The 25,580-nt window shown below is 41.6% G+C and overlaps 1 protein-coding gene across 1 annotated transcript; it reads left to right on the top strand.

Annotated features, from left to right (window-relative positions):
- Nucleotides 1–531: 531 nt before the first annotated feature.
- On the top strand, nt 532–25,181 carry LOC110507506 (kunitz-type protease inhibitor 2). The gene is made up of 7 exons (XM_021587537.2): nt 532–1,245; nt 18,480–18,548; nt 18,746–18,907; nt 19,033–19,113; nt 19,329–19,499; nt 21,439–21,480; nt 24,110–25,181. The coding sequence occupies exons 1-7, from the start codon at nt 819–821 to the stop codon at nt 24,319–24,321; spliced, it is 1,164 nt and encodes a 387-aa protein (XP_021443212.2). The 5' UTR covers nt 532–818; the 3' UTR covers nt 24,322–25,181.
- Nucleotides 25,182–25,580: the final 399 nt, after the last annotated feature.

Below are 25,580 nucleotides of genomic sequence, written 5' to 3'. Positions count from 1 at the left end.
CAGAAGAGGGACATTTTGAAAAAGTTAAACCTGACGTCACGCCCATAAGGACCCTTGGGGCGCTTCAGCAGGACGGAACGGGTTGGAACTTTCAGATATAAATATGAACAAATAATCCTCTCTAGGTCATTAGGAATCTAGCCTGGTCTCTAGACCTAACATAGTAAATGTCAATCCGGGACACTCAAATTACTATGACTACTTGTATCTACTTTGCAGCTACTTAGCATGTTAGCTAACCCTTCGCCTAACCTTAATCCTTTTAGCTAACCCTTCCCCTAACTCATAACCTTAACCACTGTCCAACATTAGCCAGCTAGCTAACATTAGCCACAACAAATTAGAATTCGTAACATATCACGTTTAGAAAATTCGTAAAATATTGTATTTTTAGAAAATTCACAACATATATCATTTGAATTGTAATACGTAACATATACGTATTACAATTCAAATCCCAAAAAGAATACAAACCATACGTTACGTAATATACGTGCATAGAATTTACGTGCAGAATAATACGGAATGCGCTGAGACCAGGTTGAGGAATCACGTTGACTCTATGCACAACATTTATATATGCAACATTCGAAAACGTTTGGTGACTAAACGTGGCCCTGTTCATTATTCCGTGGGCGGGGAAAAGAGCACCTCGGCTACGGTGTATTCAAGACAAAGGGAAGTCGCTTCAACAGGGAAGTAGTTTAACTTACTTCTTATAGCCTAAGAGAAATTGCTACTTCGATCAAGAAAAGCTTATTTGGAAGACGATTATTTACCTGGACGAAGGCTTTCACGGAAGAAAAAACAAACAAACAATGAAACAGGTGTGGAGCTATGGTGTACTGTTCCTACTGCTCGCGGTACTGGTCCGCGGTCAGTTCGACGAAGCGAAACAAGGATGCGCTTGGGATGAGGACACCAACCCCGACCAAGGTCTTGACCCAAAATCCCTTGAAGCTGGAGCCAGACATTTGGCTCCCTTGCCGGAGATATCAGACAGCAAGGGGTGTCAGGACGCGTGCTGCGGCAACCAGGACTGTCAGCTCGCTTTGATTGGAACCCCAGCGGATGGAACACCGGAGTGTTTTCTCGTCAGCTGCATGAAAGATGGAAAGGACGTCTGCGTGTTACAGTCCGATACACAGTTCAAGGTCTACCGCAAAAAGACTCAGCCCAAGACAACAAAAGTCGAAGTTGACGCTCTTAGTGAAGCTGTTGTCCCCAGGGAAGTCAACTCAACAGGTATGCATATTGGTCTTTAGGACAATGGAAATTCAGGTGCGTCATTGGCACTTCTAGGGACTACGTTAGGCTAGCCTAGGTTTTATCAGCCCTTTGCCAATAGCCTTTTTTTTTGGGGGGGGGGTGGTATGGCTTATAAATTAGGGTCATGTGGCAGAGGACCATTCCCCATCTCTGTCCTGGTTTTGCAATCCTTTTTTACCGAAGGAGTCAGTGTAAATTAAGCACTCTATCAATTCAATATTACCTGGACTTTCAGTTAAAATGAGAAAATTACTTGTGGACCGCCACTCAAGTTTATACAGTATTTTCTCTATTTGATTCTTCCAATACACAATAACCTAGTAGCGACAGGTGCTCATTCTTCTGGATTTCATTCTCATTATTTCTAGATCGATCAATGGTGCTGTGTTTGCATCTCACATACGCCATGCACTGCTTTGCATACAGTCATAAATTCGTAGCCAGGCCAGGTGCGTTTTACAAAGTGGAACAATTAGGAAAGAGGGGTTTATCTGTATTGACTCCCATTGGAGTATACAGGAAGTTGTTGTGTGTAGCAACTCCACCCAATTTCTCTGGCATGCACACTTACTTCCTGATAGGTGAGCTTTCATGGGGACAGATGTTGCTTTCAAGACAACTGGGAACTCTGAAAACGAGGTGAAATTATGACGAAATTCGAAGCTCTAGTCTAGAAAGAGGCCCTAGTTCCCGAGTTGGATGAGCGTGAAACGATTTTTTCCCCCATCGGAGCTCGTTTTTTCCGAGTTCCCAGTTGTCTAAAACGCTCGGAAGTCGGAGATTTCCGAGTTCCCACTTCGCAGTTGTTTTGAACGCCGTAAGAGACTGGGCCAACCAGTCAACCAGGTGCACAACAGGATTGATTTGTGTAATCGGATGGAATGTTTTTCTGACGTGTAATAAAGTCGTGCTGAATGCAAATAATGTCCCAGAATATACATGTCTATAGTAATGTGTGCCAGGACACACAAACATGCCTACAATACACATTCTCTCTCATTTGAAATGCCACATTGGGGTTTTGACTGTCCTATGATCCTGCTCCATAGGTGTGGAGAGACTCGGGTCTCAGCTCTTTTTGTCCTGTTTTGTTTTTCCATTCCAGCTCTCATGGTTTCACTCGGTATGTAAATCATAGGTAAATAAAAGCTTGCGAGACCTACAGTAGACCTACTAACTCCCATCCTAGGGGATTTTTCTTTGGGAGCTAGGCCCTCATCGTACATTTTTATTTATACTTATATTATTTTGTATTGTTGTTAATCATATTTTCATCTTGCCCGATGAAGTTCCCGATTTTACAACTCTTTGATTAAAAAAATGGCACCTTTTTAAGCATGTAATTTAGGGCGACAAATGCAATGTTTCCTTGTGAATTGAGCTGATCATCGTGACCAGCTTCAGTGTTAAACTATCGTCGGCTCTTTCCTCTTTACACAGATAAGTGCCGCATGCCCGTGGTAGTGGGTTCCTCCCATACAACTCTATGCACAATGACGACGACTGAACAATTTACGCAGTAAATTTAAACATTTTGAGAAACATTTACTGGGAATAACTGTGCAGATGCAAAGTTTGGTAACAGAATAAAAACGAGGGCTCTTTTATTGTAATTCTGTTGTCCAACTTTGCATCTGCACAGTTTTTCCAAGTAAACGTTTTTTTAAATGTTTAATTTACTGCGTAAATTGTTCAAAGTCATCGTTGTGCATAGTTTGAAGTCAATGGTTTTACTTTTTTTTTTAAGTGAAAAATCTGAGTCAGTGTAAATCTGTCACTGTGGAAGTGCCCCGGGTTAAAAGATATGCCATGTTAGGGTTAAGTATGTTTTCTTGGTAATTTTCTCTACATCTTACATTTTCCCCCTGCCCCAACTTGTGTATTGTTGATCATTATTTAATGTGCATTTAATCTCCCAAAGTCTTAACTCCTAAACTGGATTTGGCAGTAGGTGTTTTGTTTCAACTCAAACTGCCAAAAGACAGAATGATTTTGTCAACACCTTTTTCAGCAGGTTTAACTAACTCTACTGCTTAGTGAATTCCCTTTTTCACAGCAATGGGTAGTGGTTCTATTGTTGCTGCTTTGCTGTAGGGCAGGGATGGGCAACTTTGATGGGGGTGGGGGCCCCAAAAAAATCGGAACTCATCGGCTAGTTGAGGGACTGTCAGTGACTGACATAACAATAGAAAAACTGCTGATGCACAACCAAATTTCGATAGTGCATCTTGTGTATTCTACACTGAACAAAAATATAAATGCAACATGTAAAGTGTTTGTTTCATGAGCTGAAATAAAATATCCCAGAAATGTTACATTTCTCTCATTTTGTACACTATTTTCTTTACATCCCTGTTAGTGAGCATTTCTCCTCTGCCAAGATAATCCATCCACCTGACAGGTGTGGCATATCAGGAAGCTGTTTAAACGGCATGATAATTACACAGGTGCGCCTTGTGCTGTGGACAATAAAAAGACACCGTTTTATCATACAACACAATGCCACAGATGTCTCAGATTGTATGGCGAGCGGTTTACTGATGTCAACATTGTGAACAGAGTGCCCCGTGGTGGTGGGATTACTGTATGGGCAGGCATAAGCTACGGACATCGAACACAATTGGATCTGTACACAGTTCCTTGAAGCTAATAAATGCCCCAGTTCTTCCATGGCCTGCATACTCACTAGACATGTCTAGACATGCATGCTCCGGATTCGACCATATTAATGACCAAAGGCTCATATTTCTGTGTGTTCTTATGTTATAATTAAGTCTATGATTTGATATTTGATAGAGCAGTCTGACTGAGCGATGGTAGGCAGCAGCATGCTCGTAAGCATTCATTCAAACAGCACTTTCGTGCGTTTTGCCAGCAGCTCTTCACTGTGCTTCAAGCATTGCACTGTTTATGACTTCAAGCCTATCAACTCCCAAGATTAGGCTGGTGTAACCAATGTGAAATGGCTAGCTAGTTAGCGGGGTGCGTGCTAATAGCGTTTCAAACGTCACTCGCTCTGAGACTTGGAGTAGTTGTTCCCCTTGCTCTGCATGGGTAACGCTGCTTCGAGGGTGACTGTTGTCGATGTGTTCCTGGTTTGAGCCCAGGTAGGGGCGAGGAGAGGGACGGAAGCTATATTGTTACACTGGCAATACTAAAGTGCCTATAAGAACATCCAATATTCAAAGGTATATGAAATACAAATCGTATAGAGGGAAATAGTCCTATAATAACTACAACCTAAAACTTCTTACCTGGGAATATTGAAGACTCATGTTAAAATGAACCGCCAGCTTTCATATGTTCTCATGTTCTGAGCAAGGAAGCTTTTTTACATGACACATATTGCACTTTTACTTTCTTCTCCAACACTTTGTCTTTGTATTATTTAAACCAAATTGAACATGTTTCATTGTTTATTTGATGTATTATATTAAGTTAAAATAAGTCTTAATTCAGTATTGTTGTAATTGTCATTATTACAAATAAATACAACTTTTAAAAAAATTGGATGAATTAATCAGTGTGGGCCTTTTTTGGTCCTCCTTTGGTCCTCGATATCGGTGTTGAAAAATCATAATCGGTCGACCTCTAGTGTCAAGCTTGTAGCGTCATACCCAAGAAGACGCAAGGCTGTAATTACTGCTAAAAAGGTGCTTCAACAAAGTAGAGTAAAGGGTCTGAATACTTATGTATTCGTGATGTGTTTTTTTTATTTGTTGAGTTTGAGTTTTCACTTTGTCATTATGTGGTATTGTGTGTAGATAAGGGAAACATTTTATTTAATCCATTTCAGAATTAGACTGTAACCGAACAAAATGTGGAGAAGGGGTCTGAATACTTTCCAAATGCACTGTATCTTGAATCGAGCATAAGTCAGGAAAAAAATAAGATTTTACGGCCATATCGCCCAGCCCAAATTAGGAGAAGAGCCTTGAGAAAGTATTACATTTTTGGGGGGCTCTAACCAGAATAGAAAGAGTGGGAGGCCCCGGTGCACAACTGAACAAGAGGACAAGTACATTAGAGTCTAGTTTGAGAAACAGATGCCTCAAGTCCTGAACTGGCAGCTTCATTAAATAGTAACCGCAAAACACCAGTCTCAACATCAACAGTGAAGAGGCGACTCCGGGATGCTGGCCTTCTAGGCAGAGTTCCTCTGTCCAGTGTCTGTTCTTTTGCCCCTCTTACTCTTTTATTGGCCAGTCTGAGATATGCCTTTTTCTTTGCAACTCTGCCTAGAAGGCCAGCATCCCGGAGTCGCCTCTTCACTGTTGATGTTGAGACTGGTGTTTTGCGGGTACTATTTAATGAAGCTGCCGGTTGAGGACTTTAGGCGTCTGTAGTTCTTCAATTCAAACCACAGGTTCTCAATGGGATTTAAATCCAGAGACTGAGATGGCCATTGCAAAATGTTTATTTTGTGGTCAATTAACAATTTTCATGCGCGCTTGGGGTTATTGTCTTGCTGGAAGATCCACTTGCGGCCAAGCTTCAGTCTGCGGGCGGGAGCAACCAGATTTTGGGCTAAAATGTCCTGGTACTAGGTACAGTTCATGATGCCATTGACCTTAACAATGGACTGGTGGAAGCAAAATACACCCATAACAGCAAAGACCCAACACTATATTTTACAGTAGGTATTGGGTTAATTTCTTCTCATGCATCCTTAAACACTGACCATATCACCGGTTTCAATCCAAGTGCCAATACCGTTTAGCAAACTCCAGGCGTTTACATTTGTTTGGATGACATGAAAATATAGCTCTTTGACCATGCACACTGTGCTGTACTTTAATGTCCAAACTTATTAAAACAGACGTATACAATTGGTTCAGATTTGGTCGGGTCCAACCATATTATGTCTTGTTTGGGGGCGGAGGTCATTAAAATAATAGCCAGTGTTTAGAACAAGACCCAAATATGCAAAAAAAAATTGATATTGCAGATTTCTACCTTTTTTTTGTTTACCCATTTAGGATACGCCACTATGAAGAGAATTACATTCATATCCATAATTATGCATTTCTGTGTAGTACAGCTCAAGGACCCATGATGAAATTCCATTAACGTAACTGTGTTAACTTATTTACTGTAGTTCAATAACCAAAACAGACACTCCATTCTTTCTGCAGACATCTTTAAATCTTGTTTTCAGATCACATACATACTTTTTATATTTATTTTTTTATTTTAATTTGCTAGATCTTTTGGCTAGACATTTTCACGAGTTACCCATCTCCTTTCTCACTCTCATCTACTAGTCCAATAGGAATTTGGAAAACACAATGCCAGAAGGCTCACATGACCAAAAGGAACCAGAGAAGAGGTTCATTGGCTGTTCGTGGAAGTAAGCCTGAGCTACAATAGACACAGCACAGATATGATCAGATATAAACACATTAGATATAAACACATTAGCTCCAACCGCAAGAGCCTGACCATGAACAGTTTATTATGATGCGAGACTTTGTAGAGCACGGCTCAAGCCAACCCTTGTGAAAAATGCAGTTAATCTCATCGTATAGAGGTCGCTTAACCGGTTTGGTATAGGGTAAGCTCAAACAATCATAACACTAGCTATGCACACGACACACCCATGACAAACACTACACCTCAAAAGGATGATGTAAAACTAACTAGCTTAGTAGTTGAGACTCATTAAATGGTTCTGATTCAGTTTTATTGTTACAACTGAGCCTTTAAAAATGACTTATGAGTTAATTGACTGCACTTGAAGAAACGTCTTGATATTTTCCAGATTGTCTTAAAGTAATGATGGACTGTTGTTTCTCTTTGCTTATTTGAGCTGTTCTTGCCGTAATATGGACTTGGTCTTTTACCAAATAGGACCATCTTCTGTATCACCCCTACCATGTCACAACACAACTGATTGGCTCAAACCCATTAAGAAGAAAATTAATTCCACAAATTAATAAGGCACACCTATTAATTGAAATGCATTCCAGTTGACTACCTCATGAAGGTGGTTGAGAGAATTCCAAGAGTGTGCAAAGCTGTCATCAAGGTAAAGGGTGGCTACTTTGAAGAATCTCAAATATAAAATAGATTTTGATTTGTTTACTACATGATTCCATATGTGTTATTTCATAGATTTGATGTCTTCACTATTATTCTGCAATGTAGAAAATAGTACAAATAAACAAAAACCCTGGAATGAGTAGGTGTCCAAACATTTGACAGGTATTGTACACAATACCCCATAATGACAAGGTGAGAACAGGTTTAGAAATGTTTGCAAATGTATATAAAAATAAATAAAAAAAATCATCAATGCACCGATATTACATTTTTGGCCGATACCGAAAGACGATATTTTCCTTGCCCAAAAAAAACGATACCAATATAAAAATTTTAGCGGCCTTTTAAGCATTCTAGTACAGTTAAATAGTTAACACACACAGCAGTCTAAGGAAATGCATCTCCGTGCAAGAGGTGTCACTACAGTCCCTGGTTCGAATCCAGGCTGTATCACATCTGGGCATGATTGGGAGTCCCATATGGCTGCGCACAATTGACCCAGCGGGTTTGGCTGTCATTGTAAATAAAAATGTGTTCTTAACTGACCTGCCTAGTTAAATAAAAAGGTTACACACACAAAAGTTACTTTGTTGGCATTTACATATGGCACCATTACCAGTAAAACATGATCAAAACCTATTTCTTTCACTTACCTGCTGTGCTGTTTCATTCTCAACCAGGATTTCTATTGAACGCCGTTTGGGTCTTTTGCGTGTCAAAGATACACGTCAAATAAGCTTGTTGACCAATTAGGACCTGAATATGACTGCACATCACATAATTTAACACGTCAATCAATTTTTCACGTATTTATTACACTCACTCGTATTTCATATGTCACAACGATTCATCGACACGTATGCTATGATACTGGTGAAGTTGTCTCGTGCACCTACAGTGCTGGTTATTTAAAAAAACGCTAGCTAGCTCATGGATGCAAACAATGTTCTTCCCCAAAAACATAGCAAATGACAATCTGTTTAGGTAGCTATTGTTAGCTAGCTAACTATATAGCCAGGTGTCATCATCTAAAATAACCCTCATTTATTTAAATGGTTCTTATTTGATTAATGGTGGTCAGAATTGCATCGTGGGCATACTTATTAGAATTGCATTGTGAGCATACTTATTTCACTGTACAGCCTTACCTACAGTATGGATTGTGGATCAATGACATGGGGTATCAGTCTACTCAGTGACACCCAGAGAACATTAGCACAGTAGCTCTTATTGCGGGACTCTGAAACAACTGAATTGAGCCACATTTATTGTCAACCTATGTGTATTTAACACTTTTCCCGAGGAAAACAATACTGCATGAGTTTTTGAGTCTGATTACTCTGAGGACGACATTGGAAAAAAATATATTTTATTTTTACAGGAACAGTGCACATTAATCAACGTTTCAGTAAAAGTGCCTGTTTTAGCCAGCTGGCTAATTTTCAACCGCAGTCCCTGGGCAGGTTATTAAAAACCATTACAACATAGACAATCATTGAGCAGTGAGCACACGCAGAGCAACATAGGACAAGACGTAGCATACAGACAGAGAAACATAGAACAAAAAGCAGCAAGACAAAATTCATAAAAGCAACAGTGTTTCCACACCTCATAAGCTACAGGCAACATGGAAAGCGGCAATACACAGCTAGGGATTATGTTCACAAATCTGATTGACCTTTAGCCATGTCTTCAAGCATTTTGTGAAAGTGTGATATGTGGTGCAGTTATGTGTGTCTGATGGCAGTGTATTCCAGACATGGGAAGCTCTCACAGAGAAAGTGGATTTACTAAAGGTGCTTTTCCTTAAGGGAACTATACAGTCACCTCTCATGGCAGACCTTGTGGATCTGCTGCCATATGTCTGGGTTTTCTGTTTAACAAAAATACTGAGTGGCGGGGGAGCCAGGCCATTTAGGATCTTGAATACAAGACATGCGTCGGTGTATTGCACAAGATTTTCCCAACTCAGGAGCTCATGCTTTCTGAGGATGTAACAGTGATGATGGCTATTGGGCTTCCTATCAAGCACTTTGAGAGACTGTTTGTAGACAGACTGAATAGGTTTTAATGTTGTACAGCAAGCTTGGGCCCAACTAGTCAAGCAGTATGTTAAGTGGGTATCATAGATTTTAAGTACAGTTTTGCTACCTCTGTAGTCAAACAATTTAGTATAAATCGGAAATTAGCTAGGTTGAATTTGGTTATTTGAATTAACTTTTTCACATGCTTTTTAAAAGAGAGGTTGGAATCAAGTATGATGCCAAGGTACTTAAAATCAGATACCACCTGGAGCTTCTCCCCTGATACATAGACATCTGGCTCAGTAGCATCTGTTGCCCTCTTTGAAAAGAACATGCAAACCGTTTCTTTCACATTGAGATGCAAACATGAGTCACTGAGACACTTTGTAACCTGGACCATTACCGTAGTGAGTTCTTGTGCAGCTTGTTGTTTGCTCTTTGCATGCACATATATCACTGTATCATCTGCATACATTTGAACTTCAGACCCAGTACAGACAGAAGGCAGATCATTAATGTACAGGCTGAACAGGAGGGGCCCCAGTATTGACCCTTGGGGCACGCCAACATCATAGCTAAGAGTGGTGACAGCTCATTGCTCACTCTGACACAATGAGTTCTGCCTTCAAGGTATGATTTCATCCATCTCAAGGCACTGGGGGGAAATGTTGAACTTGGCCAATTTTGTGATGAGAATCTCATGGTTAACAGTATCAAAAGCCTTCCTTAGGTCCAGAAACACAGCCCCAACAACGCCCCCTTTTTCTATCTTGGACTTCACATTTTCCAGAAGAAAGCAGTTGGCCGTTTCTGTGGAGTGTTTCGCTCTGAAGCCAAACTGCATTGAGTGTAATGTGAAGGGGCTGTTGTTGAGGTGGGCAATCAGATGTTCTGCTACACACTTTTCAACAACCTTTGACACCACAGGTAGTATACTAATGGGCCTGTAGTTACTAACGTCAGCAGGGTCGCCTGATTTAAAGATGGCCGTTAATATCGCCGACTTCCATACCCTTGGAAACACCCCGAGACCAATAGATGTGTTGGTGACCTTAGTAATGGGGCCAATGAGTGACTCTTGTGTTTGGGCTGGACATTCTTAAAAACTACATCTCTGGCTTTAGAGTTCTTTAGTGAGCTAATCACCTTGTTCACCTTTGACTCAGAAACCTCCCTTATGATGAAGACAGGTTGAGTGTCATTCACTAGCACTGAGCCCAAGAAACCATAGGAGGGGTTCTGTGTCCGTACCCTGACAGAGTCAATAAAGTAGGAATTGAAGGCTATTGCTATTTCGACTGCATCCCGTGTTAGATTGTTATTCACCATGAGTTCTAGTCTTTTTGCAGTGTTACTATGGTCTTTCCCTGTTTAACTTTTTTAGATTCTCCCAGATCCGTTTAGAATTTCCCTTTGCTTCACCGATTATGTTAATAAAAAAGTTTGCCTTGGCCTGTCTGATTTCTTTCATCACCTTATTTCTCAACATGGTAAACATATGTCTGTAATTCTCTTATTTGGATCTTAGGGCTATTTTTAGAGCATAATATCGTTCTTTCATCAATTTCCAGATTTCTTCATTTAGCCAAGGAAGCGTGCTCTCTTGGCCAGGTTTGGATTTGATTTCCTTTAGGAAACCATTTATTGTAGTCTGGATTGTGGATAGAAAAACTTGACTATCAGCTTCCACGTCTGTATAGGACAAGAGATCATTCCAGTTAATTCCCTTAATTGCGTTTTCAAAGTAGTTTAATTCACTCTTAGATATTCTTAGTTGATCCGGCTTACAACAGTAGAGGTTAAACCTGCTCTTACACAGCTTTCTGGCTATAAGTGTCAGATTATGATCAGATAGCCCAGTAACCATATTGAATGATTTAGTCACTCTCTCTGGTTTATTATTGAACACCAAATCAATCTGTGTTTTAGAGCAACAAGTCACCCTGGTTGGCCCTTTAACTAGCTGTGTAAGGTCAGAGGTATTAGTGATTCGTTTGAGGGTTTTCCTACAAGACTTGTCTTCATAATTAATGTTAAAATCTCCCATTTAAGATGACCTCTTTCCCAAAGTCACATTCCCTAAGCATGTTATTAAACTGATCAAAAAACACACTTTTGGTGGAAGGTAGCCTATACATTCCAATAAGGATAAAAGGCATTTGGGGAGACAGTGTAACTTTCAGGCCAATACATTCTAGTTCATTATCACATGACCACTCCATTTGTTTACATCGGATATGTTCTTTAATGTAAATCATCACACCTCCTCTTCCTTCAATCCTGTCTCTCCTGAAGACATTGTAGCCAATCACAATCACAGCAGCATATGGAGAGGTTTTATGGAGCCATGTCTCCAGAAGAAGTAAAGGTTGGCGTCTTTGAGTAGATGTTGAATTTGATCACTTTTTAGAATGACACTACGAATGTTCAAGTGCCCCCCCCCCCCCCCCCCTAGTAGTCCCTTGGGCTTAGCTCGTGGGTCCCAGATGACTCGAGAGTGATTGACACATTGAAAAAAGTTACATTTTCTGACTGCTGGGTTTAGGCCGTTTTGATTAGGGGCAGTTTGGTAGCTCAATTAACAATCCCTCCTGCCTGCACTGGATGCGGGGAACTAATTAAAACAGCTTGCGTACCAGAAACAGAGTCAGGGATCGCATATAGCGACTTGGGTATGTTTGAAGAGTCAAAATCTATCCGATGCCGGGTTGAGTCGAGAGAAACCATGGGACCATAGCACTCACCCACTTCCACAGCAGCGACGATCAGTGGATGAGGCCATCCACTGCCTTCCACTCCGGTGAGTATCGCTGGCTCTGTGATGTTAGGCCCAGGATTGAGTTGCGCATCCCCGGAGAGCAGGAGGGTAGTGAACAGGTAGTTTAACAGTTTCCGATAAATGTTGGACTTGTGTTTGTTACGCCTAAGCGGTTCAGTGGAATAGGGAGCGAGGTAGACTTGGTCAATATTCAGAACATTATGGTATGCTGTGTACTGTCCGCTCCTGTGGAACGGTGAACCAATGTGTTTGGTGTTGATATTCTCCGGCAGTAGATTTGTCATCCCAGCAAGGACACCGTCTTGCGTATACTGTTACCCCATTTCATTGACCCCCCCCCCAATCCTTAGGTAAAGCTGTGCAGTGCATTATGAATGTCAATACACACATTAGACTGACTGGGGAGGTGATTTCACACAGTCACAGTCCCGCGATAACAGCTACAACGCTAATATTTGCGTCAACTCTTCACAGTTGTGTTCTGTGGGTGTCACTGAGTAAACTAATAGCCCATTTCATTGATTCACATTCCAACCTTGTTTACCATTATCTAGTCTAAATAAGGTATGTTTCCACCAATTGTAACCTTCTGCATTACTTTCAAATAGGCACTTTTATTTTGAAGGCAAACTGCAAATTCCACTATTGTGCCTAATCCTTATTGTGGCTAGCTTCACAACACATAACACGGTCCGGTTGAGCTTCACTAGCCAGATGAGGCTAGCTGGCTGCTTATAACGTTAGCTTTGGGCAACAGGGTTAAGTAGCTGGCTAGCTATTTATTTTCATGAACTGTTCAATTTCAATAGGCGAAAAACAAATCATTGCTAAGAATAATGAAAATGACTGCAGTTTCTACTGGTCATTGTTTTCAGGCTGGTTGTGTTGGTGCTAGCTAGGTACCAAGCTAAAGCTAGCTAGCTACCCCAGAAGTTGTGGTCGAACAAATAATGCTTTATTACCAATGCGGTATTGTAAACACATTGTTCGTGGCCGGTGTTAGAATACTTTTTTGTACAGCTTTGACAGTGCTACTGATAGTAGTGGTGGCAGTTGGCTTGCAGGTTCAAATTCAGAACACACAACATTCTATAATAGAACTGTTATTTGACATGTCAAATTAAAAGCTTATTTAATGTGTCAATAGTGTTATTGTCAAATAGTGTTATTTGACGTGTATCTATCTTTTGTGACACGCAGACCCAAAAGGCGTTACATTGTATGTCGTGAAGCTAATAGCAGTGACGCTATTACTGTGTTAACTTTGGTAGGGCAACATCTGAAAAATAGCGCCCTTGGTAGCGTGTACTGGTGCGACCAGTCACGAACGGCAACATCACCCACGACAACGGTTGATTGTCAAGGGCAATGAATTCCATCATCTTGGTGTTAATGGATTTCGCCTTTGAGTTGTCTCGCTGAAATGTTCTTACTCTTTCAAATGACTGCTCAACTTGTTGACTGCTTGATGCAGACATTGTGGGCTAGGTTAGGAATGCTGTTGCACGTATAGTGCTGTATACGTTATCTACGTTATATAGATATGGATGTCAGCTTTGACATCGGTTTTGCTCATCGGCATTAAAGTAGACGTTGGGCAGATGTACGCATTTTTACCTAATATTGTCCGATTCCGATGTGGTCACCGATATATTGTGCACTGATATATAATTTTTTTCAACACCGATACCGATTTATTGGAGGACCAGAAAAAAGCCGATGCCGATTTTTGTATTTTATTTTAATACATTTTTTTAAACTTTTTTTTTTTTTACAATACTGAATGAACACTTATTTTAACTTAATATACTACATCAATAAAATCAATTTAGCCTCAAATAAATAATGAAACATGTTCAATTTGGTTTAAATAATGCAAAGACAAAGTGTTGGAGAAGAAAGTAAAAGTGCAATATGTGCCATGTAAAAAGGCTAACGTTTAAGTTCCTTGCTCAGAACACGAGAACATATGAAAGCTGGTGGTTCCTTTTAACATGAGTCTTCAATATTCCCAGGTAAGAAGTTTTAGGTTGTAGTTATTATAGGACTATTTCTCTCTATACCATTTGTATTTCACATACCTTTGACTATTGGATGTTCTTATAGGCACTTTAGTATTGCCAGTGTAACAGTATAGCTTCCGTCCCTCTCCTCGCCCCTACCTGGGCTCGAACCAGGAACACATCGACAACAGCCACCCTCGAAGCAGCGTTACCCATGCAGAGCAAGGGGAACAACTACTCCAAGTCTCAGAGCGAGTGATGTTTGAAACGCTATTAGCGCGCAACCCGCTAACTAGCTAGCCATTTCACATTGGTTACATCAGCCTAATCTTGCGAGTTGATAGGCTTGAAGTCATAAACGGCTCAATGCTTGAAGCACAGCAACGAGCTGCTGGCAAAACGCACGAAAGTGCTGTTTGAAAGAATGCTTACGAGCCTGCTGGTGCCTACCATCGCTCAGTCAGACTGCTCTATCAAATCATAGACTTAGTTATAATAACACACAAATACGAGCCTTTAGGTCATTAATATGGTCGAATCCGGAAACTAATCTCGAAAACAAGACATTTTATTCTTTCAGTGAAATACGGAACCGTTCCATATTTTGTCTAACGGGTGGCATCCATAAGTCTAAATATTCCTGTTACATTGCACAACCTTCAATGTTATGTCATAATTACGTAAAATTCTGGCAAATTAGGTGGCCCAAACTGTTATATATGCCCTGACTCTGCGTGCAATGAACGCAAGAGGAGTGACACAATTTCACCTGGTTAATATTGTCCACTAACCTGGATTTCTTTTAGCAAAATATGCAGGTTTAAAAATGTATACTTCTGTGTATTGATTTTAAGAAAGGCATTGATGTTTATGGTTAGGTACAGTCGTGCAACGATTGTGCTTTTTTTGCAAATGCGCTTTTAAATCATCCCCCGTTTGGCGAAGTTGGCTGACTTTGTTAGGAAGAAATAGTCTTCACAGAGTTTGCAACGAGCCAGGTTAGCAGGCAATATTAACTAAATATGCAGGTTTAAAAATACACTGCTCAAAAAAATAAAGGGAACACTTAAACAACACAAGTCAATCACACTTCTGTGAAATCAAACTGTCCACTTAGGAAGCAACACTGATTGACAAATGTCACATGCTGTTGTGCAAATGGAATAGACAACAGGTGGAAATTATAGGCAATTAGCAAGACACCCCCAATAAAGGAGTGGTTCTGCAGGTGGTGACCACAGACCACTTCTCAGTTCCTATGCTTCCTGGCTGATGTTTTGGTCACTTGAATGCTGGCGGTGCTTTCACTCTAATGGTAGCATGAGACGGAGTCTACAACCCACACAGGTGGCTCAGGTAGTGCAGCTCATCCAGGATGGAACATCAATGCGAGCTGTGGCAAGAAGGTTTGCTGTGTCTGTCAGCGTAGTGTCCAGAGCATGGAGGCGCTACCAGGAGACAGGCCAGTACATCAGGAGACATGGAGGAGGCCGTAGGAGGGCAACAACTCAGTAGCAGGACCGCTACCTCCGCCTTTGAGCAAGGGGGAACAGAAGGAGCACTGCCAGAGCCCTGCAAAATGACCTCCAGCAGGCCACAAATGTGCATGTGTCTGCTCAAACGGTCAGAAACAGACTCCATGAGGGTGGTATGAGGGCTCGACGTCCACAGGTGGGGGTTGTGCTTACAGCCCAACACCGTGCAGGACGTTTGGCATTTGCCAGAGAACACCAAGATTGGCAAATTTGCCACTGGCGCCCTGTGCTCTTCACAGATGAAAGCAGGTTCACATTGAGCACATGTGACAGACGTGACAGAGTCTGGAGACGCCATGGAGAACGTTCTGCTGCCTGCAACATCCTCCAGCATGACCGGTTTGGCGGTGGGTCAGTCGTGGGGTGGGGTGGCATTTCTTTGGGGGGCCGCACATCCCTCCATGTGCTCGCCAGAGGTAGCCTGACTGCCATTAGGTACTGAGATGAGATCCTCAGACCCCTTGTGAGACCATATGCTGGTGCGGTTGGCCCTGGGTTCCTCCTAATGCAAGACAATGCTAGACCTCATGTGGCTGGAGTGTGTCAGCAGTTCCTGCAAGAGGAAGGCATGGATGCTATGGACTGGCCCGCCCGTTCCCCAGACCTGAATCCAATTGAGCACATCTGGGACATCATGTCTCGCTCAATCCACCAACAGACTGTCCAGGAGTTGGCGGATGCTTTAGTCCATGTCTGGGAGGAGATCCCTCAGGAGACCATCCGCCACCTCATCAGGAGCATGCCCAGGCGTTGTAGGGAGGTCATACAGGCACGTGGAGGCCACACACACTACTGAGCCTCATTTGGACTTGTTTTAAGGACATTACATCAAAGTTGGATCAACCTGTAGTGTGGTTTTCCACTTTAATTTTGAGTGTCACTCCAAATCCAGACCTCCATGGGTTGATACATTTGATTTCCATTTAACTTTTGTGTGATTTTGTTGTCAGCACATTCAACTATGTAAAGAAAAAATTATTTAATAAGAATATTTCATTCATTCAGATCTAGGATGTGTTATTTTAGTGTTCCCTTTAATTTTTTTGAGCAGTGTATATACTTGTGTATTGATTCTAAGAAAGGCATTGATGTTTATGGTTAGGTACACATTGGAGAAAGACAATCCTTTTTCGCGCATACGCACCGCATCGACTATTGGCAACACAGGACACGCTAGATAAACTTGTAATATCATCAACCATATGTAGTTAACTAGTGATTATGATTAATTTTGTTTTTTATAGGATAATTTTAATGCTAGCTAGCAACTTACCTTGGATTTTTACTGCATTCGCGTAACAGGCAGGCTCCCCGTGGAGTGCAATGTAAAGCAGGTGGTTAGAGCGTTCCTAGGCCGTCATTGAATATATATATATATATTTATATATTTATTTATTTATTTATTTATTTATTTATTTATTTCAAATCGGTGTCCAAAAATACAGTTTTCCCATTGTTATGAAAACTTGAAGTCGGCCCTAATTAATCGGCCATTCCGATTAATCGGTCGACCTCTACTTGACACACCTGTATTTGGCGAGTTTGTCCCAGTCTTCTCTGCAGATCCTCTCAAGCTCTGTCAGATTAGATGGGGAGCGTTGCTGCACAGCTATTTCCACGTCTCTCCAGAGATGTTTGATGTTCAAGTCCAGGCTCTGGCTGGGCCACTCAAGGACATTCAAAGACTTGTTCAGAAGCCACTTCTGCGTTCTTTGCTATGTGCTTAGGGTCGTTGTCCTGTTGGAAGGTGAACCTTCGCCCCAGTCAGGTCCTGAGTGCTCTGAAGCAGTTTTTCATCAAGGATCTCTCTGGATCTCTCATCAAGGATCTCTCTGTACTTTGTGCTGTTCATCTGTCCCTCGATCCTGACTAGTCTCCCAGTCCCTACCGCTGAAAAACATCCCCACAGCATGATGCTGCCACCATGCGCTTCATTGTAGGGTTCGTGCCAGGTTTCCTCCAGAGGTGAAGCTTGGCATTCAGGCCAAAGAGTTCAATTTTGGTTTTATCAGACCAGTGATGCTTGTTTCTCATGGTCTGAGAGTCTTTAGGTGCTTTTACTGAGGAGTGGCTTTCGTCTGGAAGCCACTTCTGTTTTTTATTTTTAATACATTTGTAAACATTTCTAAACTTGTTTTTCGCTTTGGCATTGTGTGTGTGTGTGTGTGTGTGTGTGGATTAATGAGGGAAAAATGTATTTGATACATTTTAGAATAAGGCTGTGATGTAGCGTGGAAAAAGTAGAGGGGGCTGAATACTTTCCGAATGCACTATGTGCGTGCTCTAATTTCAAGTTTATCAAAGTTTCATATCTTCAACTTCTCAGATTCAGTTTTCAAATTCAGTTCTCTAAATTCAGATGAAAAACCAGAGACCACATCCTGGTACTTTGACAGCTAGGAAGGATAAGACCAAAAAGACAACATGAGAACAAGCGGACATAAATTAAAATGTGAATAAAAAAAACTGGTTCTTGTGATAGAGGCATTTGGAATATTGTGCAAAACAAACTTATCTCGCCCAGCCCTAACTCCTAGGCATGCTCTGAATCCTGAATATGTGCATTTTGTTACTATGAAGATTAGGTAAATACATTTGTCTTGACACATTGCGTCATTGGTTAATAACAGGGAAGCTGATCTCTGATTCGCTGAGATTATTTTCCTATGCCAAAAGTAGAAGTGCGGGCCTATTCAAGTACACTGGCTGGGAAGCGTTTTTATTTTTTTACGGCACAAAGGTCAACATACTGTATCCATGGTGACAGTGTAGTGTGGGATCACTGTAATTCAAACATTTTTTGACTAATGTTAAAATGGGTCCCTAGCTGCCAGTTCTGAGGATCCTGCCAGTTCTAAGGATCTCCTTCCCAAGATGACGTCAGATGACTTTATCGGCAAGTTGTCTATTTCTCTCACTCCTGTTTCTTTTTATTCCTGCTGTCTTCCCTTCCCTGTAAATTTAAATGGATAACTATCCTAACTGTGTTTAGTGAATGATATGCTCTCTTTCCTTCCTATTCTCTCTTAATCTGTCACTTCCTGTTCTAGTGGTGCTGACCTTCAAACTTTTTTTTTTCTTCTGTCCCATTAGAGCTGTGCAAGGCCGGTCCAGAAACGGGGCCGTGCCGCGCCTCCCTCCGCCACTACTACTACGACAGCTCCACCGGCGCATGCCAGCCCTTCACCTACGGCGGCTGCCTTGGCAACAAGAACAACTATGATACCGCCGAGAGGTGCCTCGCCACCTGCACAGGTGCTCTTCAACCTCCCCCTCTCTCACCTCCTCCCATTATTACCTGACACTACTCACCTCCCAACAGGCCTCCCCACCCAGCAACCCCTCCCTCTCTGACATTGACTTATTTTTAATCTTTCCAGTGACCGTCATCCCTGGCTCTAAGGGAAGGAAAGGGTCTGGTGCAAACAAACCTACAGATGACAAGCGCATTGAATATAAAGGTAACTGGATGAAGGACATATATTTCTGCAGTATGGCTTTTGGCTAGCTCCTTTATGTTGAGTTTCAGTGTAAACCATTCCCCCGGCACGGTGTAGTTGGCTGTTCTGGGATCAGTCTCAAACATGTCCTTCCTGATGCGGGTTGCCTTTTTCACAAGTTGCGGTCATCAGGTTTGAGATCAGTTCTGATTGTCTCCTGCTCCTCTCCTCCACAGATGCTTGCATGGTGGCCTCGGACTCGGGCCCTTGCCGTGCTGCCTTCACTATGTTCTACTTTGACCACAGCACTAGCTCCTGCCAGCATTTCATCTACGGTGGCTGCAAAGGAAACAACAACCGTTACCTCACACTGGACGAATGCATGGCCCGGTGCACTGGAGAGGACGGTAAGGATGGACTGCATTTCAGCGATATGACAAATGGGATGATAATATAAATTGTGTGGTTATGGGAGTGATTAAAGTTAGCTTCAGCCTTCTCACAGAGTTCAAAATAAGCACAGTCAAGTTAATAATTATGCTGTGGAGGATGTATTAAAGCCACCCAGACACAACAAAGAACCAGTAGTCTTTCCGAACTGAGCTGCAGGATAGGAAGGAAATGTCGCCATGAGACCATTGGTGATTTTTAAAACAGCTACGATGGCTGTGAAGAAAGACAACTGAGGATGGATCAACAACATTGCAGTTACTCCACGATCGTGCTGAATGATTAGTGCTTTTGAGGTTGGTTCGAATATTTAAAAAAATAATAATAATAATTAAACACTTTTTTTAAAAAACATTAAATGCACTCTGCATTATGCGGTTGAATTTTGTAACACGGAATAAAACAATGAACAAAAGTCTTATGGTGGAAGTGACCCATGACTGCTTATCACTTATTAACCATCAGTTACACACAACAAATATTTTATTAAAATAGTCGTGTGAATTATTGTTTTATTCGAGAACTTTAATTTCATTCCAAGTCATCTCTTCTCTATAGAACTGCTGTCTTGACATAGTCACTATTTTAGTAATTCTTCAAAGTAAATAAGCATACTTTCATGACTGCTGAATACCAATACTTTGCGAAGCGACTGCTCTCGTTGTATCCTCTCTCGATCTCCACATTCTTGTCTCTTTTACACAGCAGGCGTAAAAGAAACAGACCAGACAAGTAGCAATGGATTATGGTCATTGTAGTTTATCACAGAAAACGTGATAATTTTGTAGAACATTGGCCTGTTGAAAACATTGCACAGTTTGCGCCTGATCATATTTATATCTAGAGCAACTGCAGCGCGATAGAGCTCGTTCAGCTTGTAGTCCTAAAACCCGAAAATGAGTTATCTCTGGTTCGTTCAGCCATTCCTATAGGGAAAGATTTAAGGTTTAGGGATAACCTCAGACCTTATTTTTGGAGTTTAACACCGGTTTCGGAGATCTTTATACGTTTTGTTCTGTGACATAATATCCATAGGTTAACGTGAAAACTTGAGACAACTTGTTTCCATGCACATCTTTTCATTACAAAATACTGCGCCAAACATCTTGGTTAATGTAAAATTGCATGACTAAAATCTCGGCAACGTCAAAATGAATGACAGATTTTTTTTGTTGTTGAGTAGTCTTTGATTATTGATTCTGACTTGAGGAAGTGACTACAGTCTCAAAATGGACAAACAGTACTATTGTTGCAAGTATGCAAGCACATCCTTTTGGTTCGGCTAGCTGAGTTTGGCTAAATGGAATTCTAATAATTGAAACGTTGTTCAATTAGTTTAAAAAAATAATAATAATAATAATAACCGACTTATCAGTTAATCGCTAAACCACGATAACCGCCTAAATGACAGACTGAAAAGAATATGAATATTCCAAAACATGCATTAAAGTAATACTGCAAAAAACAGCAAAGGAACACAGTTTTTTGCCTGAATACTAAGCCTTGTGTTTGGGGAGAATCCAACCGAACACGTCACTGTGTAACTGCCGCCTTATTTTGAAGCACGGTGGTGGCTGCATCATGGTATGAGTATGCTTGACATTGGCAAAGACCGGGGAGCTTTTCAGGATAAAATAAATGGGATGGAGCTAAGCACATGCAAAATCCTAGAGGTCAGTATGCTTTACACCAGACACTGAGAGGGGAATTCACCTTTCCTACTTGGAGACAATGAAATGTGAGCAGCCAATGCCTGCGCTCCCATTCCAACACCAAATTGAATATTAATGGACTTCAGACTTTCAATAGTCAAGTCAACAAGATGAAATTGAGGGATGTTCATGTGAGGCAAGGATGTAGTGATATTTCTCTTTTCCGATTCCGTCCTTTTCACAGGCGAGCATGGGCAACACAATGGCCGTAACCGCATGACACCAGGTAAGCTAACCTTCCTTAAGTTCTAGGCTGGCTGGGAGGTTTAAAGGGTTGTGTTCCACCGGGTGTGATAGAGCAGCACTTAACAGTTCTGAATACAACTTCAGGAGAGTCTCTAAAGAGGTTTGGGATTCAACTTTTTTTGGGGGGTGGGGGTGTAGTATATGAACTTGGCTTGTGCGAAGTCAGAATGGCTCATAGGAGCAGGAGCCCATCTCCTGTTTCTGCAGCTTGAGGTACAAGTACAACCCCTGGACAGAACGCTAGTCTATCGCAGGGCATTACCACCAATCTATCTCCTTAATGCTAAGTGCCTCAGGTCCCATTTGTACAGTCTTTGGTATGACCCGGCCAACTCCAAACCTTTCAATCTGAGGGCGGACACTAACCACAAGCCACTGAGTTGGTCTCGTTGGTCAAATTAGACACTTATAAACAACACCACGTGATGTGAAACCAAAGAGCGATAATGAACAACCGATACATTCACTGAGCATATACTGTGTAGAAAAGCATTAGGAACACCTTTATTTTGCCTCAATTCGTCAGGGCATGGACTCTACAAGGTGTCAAGTGTTCTACAGGAAAGCTGGCCCATGTTGACGCTAATGCTTCTCATAGTTGTCAAGTTGTCTGGTCGGCCTTTGGGACCGTTCTTGATACTCAAGGGAAACTGTTGAGCGAGGAAAAACCCAGCAGTGTTTCAGTTCTTGACACTAAAACGGTGCGCCTGGCACGTACTACCATACCCTTTTCAAGGCACTTAAATATTTTGTCTTGCCCATTCAGCCTCTGAATGGCACACACACACACGCCATTTCGTAATTGTCTCGAGGCTTAAAAATCCTTCTTTAACCTGTCTCCTCCCTTTCATCTACACTGATTTTGAGGTGGATTTAACATCCAATAAGGGATCATAGCTTTCACCTAGTCAGTGGAAAGTGCTGGTGTTCCTAATGTTTGGTACACTCCACTACGTATTTATTTGGACAGGGACGCTACAACTTTTGGATTTGAGATCAAATGTTTCAGCGACAGTACTGACAGAATGTCACCTTTTTGAGGCTATTTTCATACATACAGTGCCTTCGGAAAGTATTCAGATCCCTTGACTTTTTCCAAATTTTGTTACGTTACAGCCTAAAATGGATTTAAAAAAAATATATATATCCTCAGCAATCTACACACGATACCCCATAATGACAAAGCAAAAATGTTTTGGGGGGAAATTTTTGCAAATGTATAAAAATAAATATTTACATAGTATTCAGACCCTTTGCTATGAGACTCAAAATTGAGCTCAGGTGCATCCTGTTTCCATTGATCATCCATGAGACATTTCTACAACTCCACCTGTGGTAAATTCAATTGATTGGACATGATTTAGAAAGGCACACGCCTGTCTATATAAGGTCCCACTTTTGACAGTGCATGTCAGAGCAGAAACCAAGCCATGAGGTCGAAGGAATTGTCCATAGAGCTCTGAGACAGGATTGTGTCGAGGCACAGATCTGGGGAAGGTTACCAAAACATTTCTGCAGCATTTGAAGATCCCATAGAACACAGTGGCCTTCATGATTCTTAAACCGAAAAAGTTTGGAACCACCAAGACTTCCTAGAGCTGGCCGCCCGACCAAACTGAGCAATCGGGAGAGAAGGGTGTTGGTCAGGGAAGTGACCAATAATCCGATGGTCACTCTGACAGCCACGGAGTTCCTCTGTGGAGATTGGTGTCCTTCTGGAAGGTTCTCCCATCAGGCCTTTATGGTAGAGTGGCCAGACGGAAGCCACTCCTCAGTAAAAGGCAAATGACAGCCTGCAAGATTCTCTAGTCTGATGAAACCAAGATTGAACTCTTTGGCCTGAATGCCAATCGTCACGTCTGGAGAAAACCTGGCACTATCCCTATGTTGAAGCATGTTGGTGGCAGCATCTTGCTGTGGGGATGTTTTTCAGCGCAGGGACTGGGTGACTATTCAGGATCAGATGAACGGAGCAAAGTACAGAGATCCTTAATGAAAACCTGCTCCAGAGCTCCCAGGACCTCAGACTGGTTCACCTTCCAACAGGACAACGACCCTAAGCACTCAGCCAACACAGTGCAGGAGTGGCTTCGGGACACGTCTCAATGTCCTTGAGAGGCCCAGCCAGAGCCCAGACTTGAAACCGACCGAACGTCTCTGGGGAGACTTTAAAATAGCTGTGCAGCAACGCTCCCCATCCAACCTGACAGAGCTTGAGAGGATCTCCCCAAATACAGGTGTGCCAAGCTTGTAGCGTCATACCCAAGAAGACTCGATGCTGTAATCACTGCCAAAGGTGCTTCAACAGAGTACTGAGTAAAGTGATTTTTAAATGTGATATTTTTTTATTCAATTTATCGAAATACTTATAGCACCTTCAAATGGGAGGACTAGATACATAAAGTGATTTCATTTCTAAATGGTAATACGGATATTTATGAAAATACCCTCAAATAAAAGATCTGTACTATTGCCTCATTTAAAACATTTGATCCAGAATCCTGGAGTATAGAGCCAAATTAAAAGGTTTAGCTTCACTGTCCAAATAAATACGTAGGGGAGTGCACTTAATAAATAACTAAATAAATGTGTCCTTCCTTCCCCTCCAGCATTCTTCCTGGTGGCTACCTTGGCAGCGATTTCAGCCCTGATCCTGGTGGGTCTGATCCTCATCACCATCCGGCGCACCAGGCTGCAGCATGACCACCGCCGGCTCAGCGACAAGGAGGACCTGCTCCCCTACGAGCAGCTGTCTGAGGAACAGCTGTCTGAGGAACAGCTGCCTGAGGAAGAGCTCCCCAAAGTGGCCACCGCACCATAAGGAGGGAGCCCCCCCCCTCGCCATGGAGACACTCACCTTACTCCACTGTAACTTTCCATTCTAAATATCACTGACCCAGAATGCCTGCATCTGCTGATTTGTCAAGGGATTCATATACAATGGGAAAGTGTTAATTGTGGCTTTTTGTCCGATTAGCCACTACTAATTACTTAGATATATTGAACACCCCTCTCGGGTGTTTAGGCCAGGGTGTGACGTTTTAGTGAGTTTTAGACTGTGCGTGACATTTTCAGATCGTAGTGAATTTCTGCTGCTGTCATTTTTACTTTTGTTTATTTAAAAGGCTGAAATTTTGACGGGCAGTCTCCCGGTCACAGATTAAGCCTAATCCTGGAGTAAAAAACAACCTCAATGGAGAATCTCCATTTAAAATGCTTTTTAGTCCAGGATTAGGCACGTCAATGTGTGTCCAGGGAACCTCACCTGAATGTGGTTTTAAAACCCTTTGTGACCTTTGCTTTAGTTAATGAACGAACTGCTATACTATGCACTCTTTTACCTGTGAGAAGTTATTTTGTACGCCGATATTCAGTGGCAAAATTGCCTTTTTAAATCAAAATATAATAAAGTAAATTTTAATGAATGAATACATATGTAATGCAACATGTTTTACTTACAATTTTAAATCTTAAACGTGTCATGGATGACATATTCTTCACGACTTACACTAATACCAAACACTTATCTCCTCCATATTGAATGTAAATATTCAGTGGCTTTATTGTGGGCTTTGCTGTTCTACTTGTAATTCAGCAGAGGGATGGACGATGTCAACAGTGTATTAACTCTGTATTAACTACTGAATGCATTTAATAAATAAAATATACTGGTACGTTTTTTTTGTTGATTGCTGAATGTCTCTTTTATAAAGCAAATGCTGTACAAGGCAGTGCAAAGTGCTTCACATACATAATGACTAAAGCGTAATACATTTATAAATGAAGATGGTGACACAGAAAATTAAAAGTGCCCTAGGTGAAAGGTATGAGCTTTTTCTTCATGTCAACAGTTTGTCAACTCACTCCCATCTGCATGTTTTACTAGAGATTGGAGAGGACAGGGCTGGAGTTTTTCTTACCTCTAGAGGGCAGAAGTGACCATGATGCATACCAGTGGTGGGAAAAAGTACCCAGTTGTCATACTTGAGTAAAAGTAAAGATAACTTAATTAATAGAAAATGACTCAAATAAAAGTCACTCAGTAAAATACTACTTGAGTTAGTCGAAGTATTTGGTTTT

This window comes from Oncorhynchus mykiss, chromosome 27 (genome assembly GCF_013265735.2).
Source record: "Oncorhynchus mykiss isolate Arlee chromosome 27, USDA_OmykA_1.1, whole genome shotgun sequence".
NCBI lineage: Eukaryota > Metazoa > Chordata > Actinopteri > Salmoniformes > Salmonidae > Oncorhynchus > Oncorhynchus mykiss.
The sequence above is the reverse complement of the archived record's forward strand: the minus strand, read 5'-3'. Positions and strand labels throughout refer to the sequence as shown.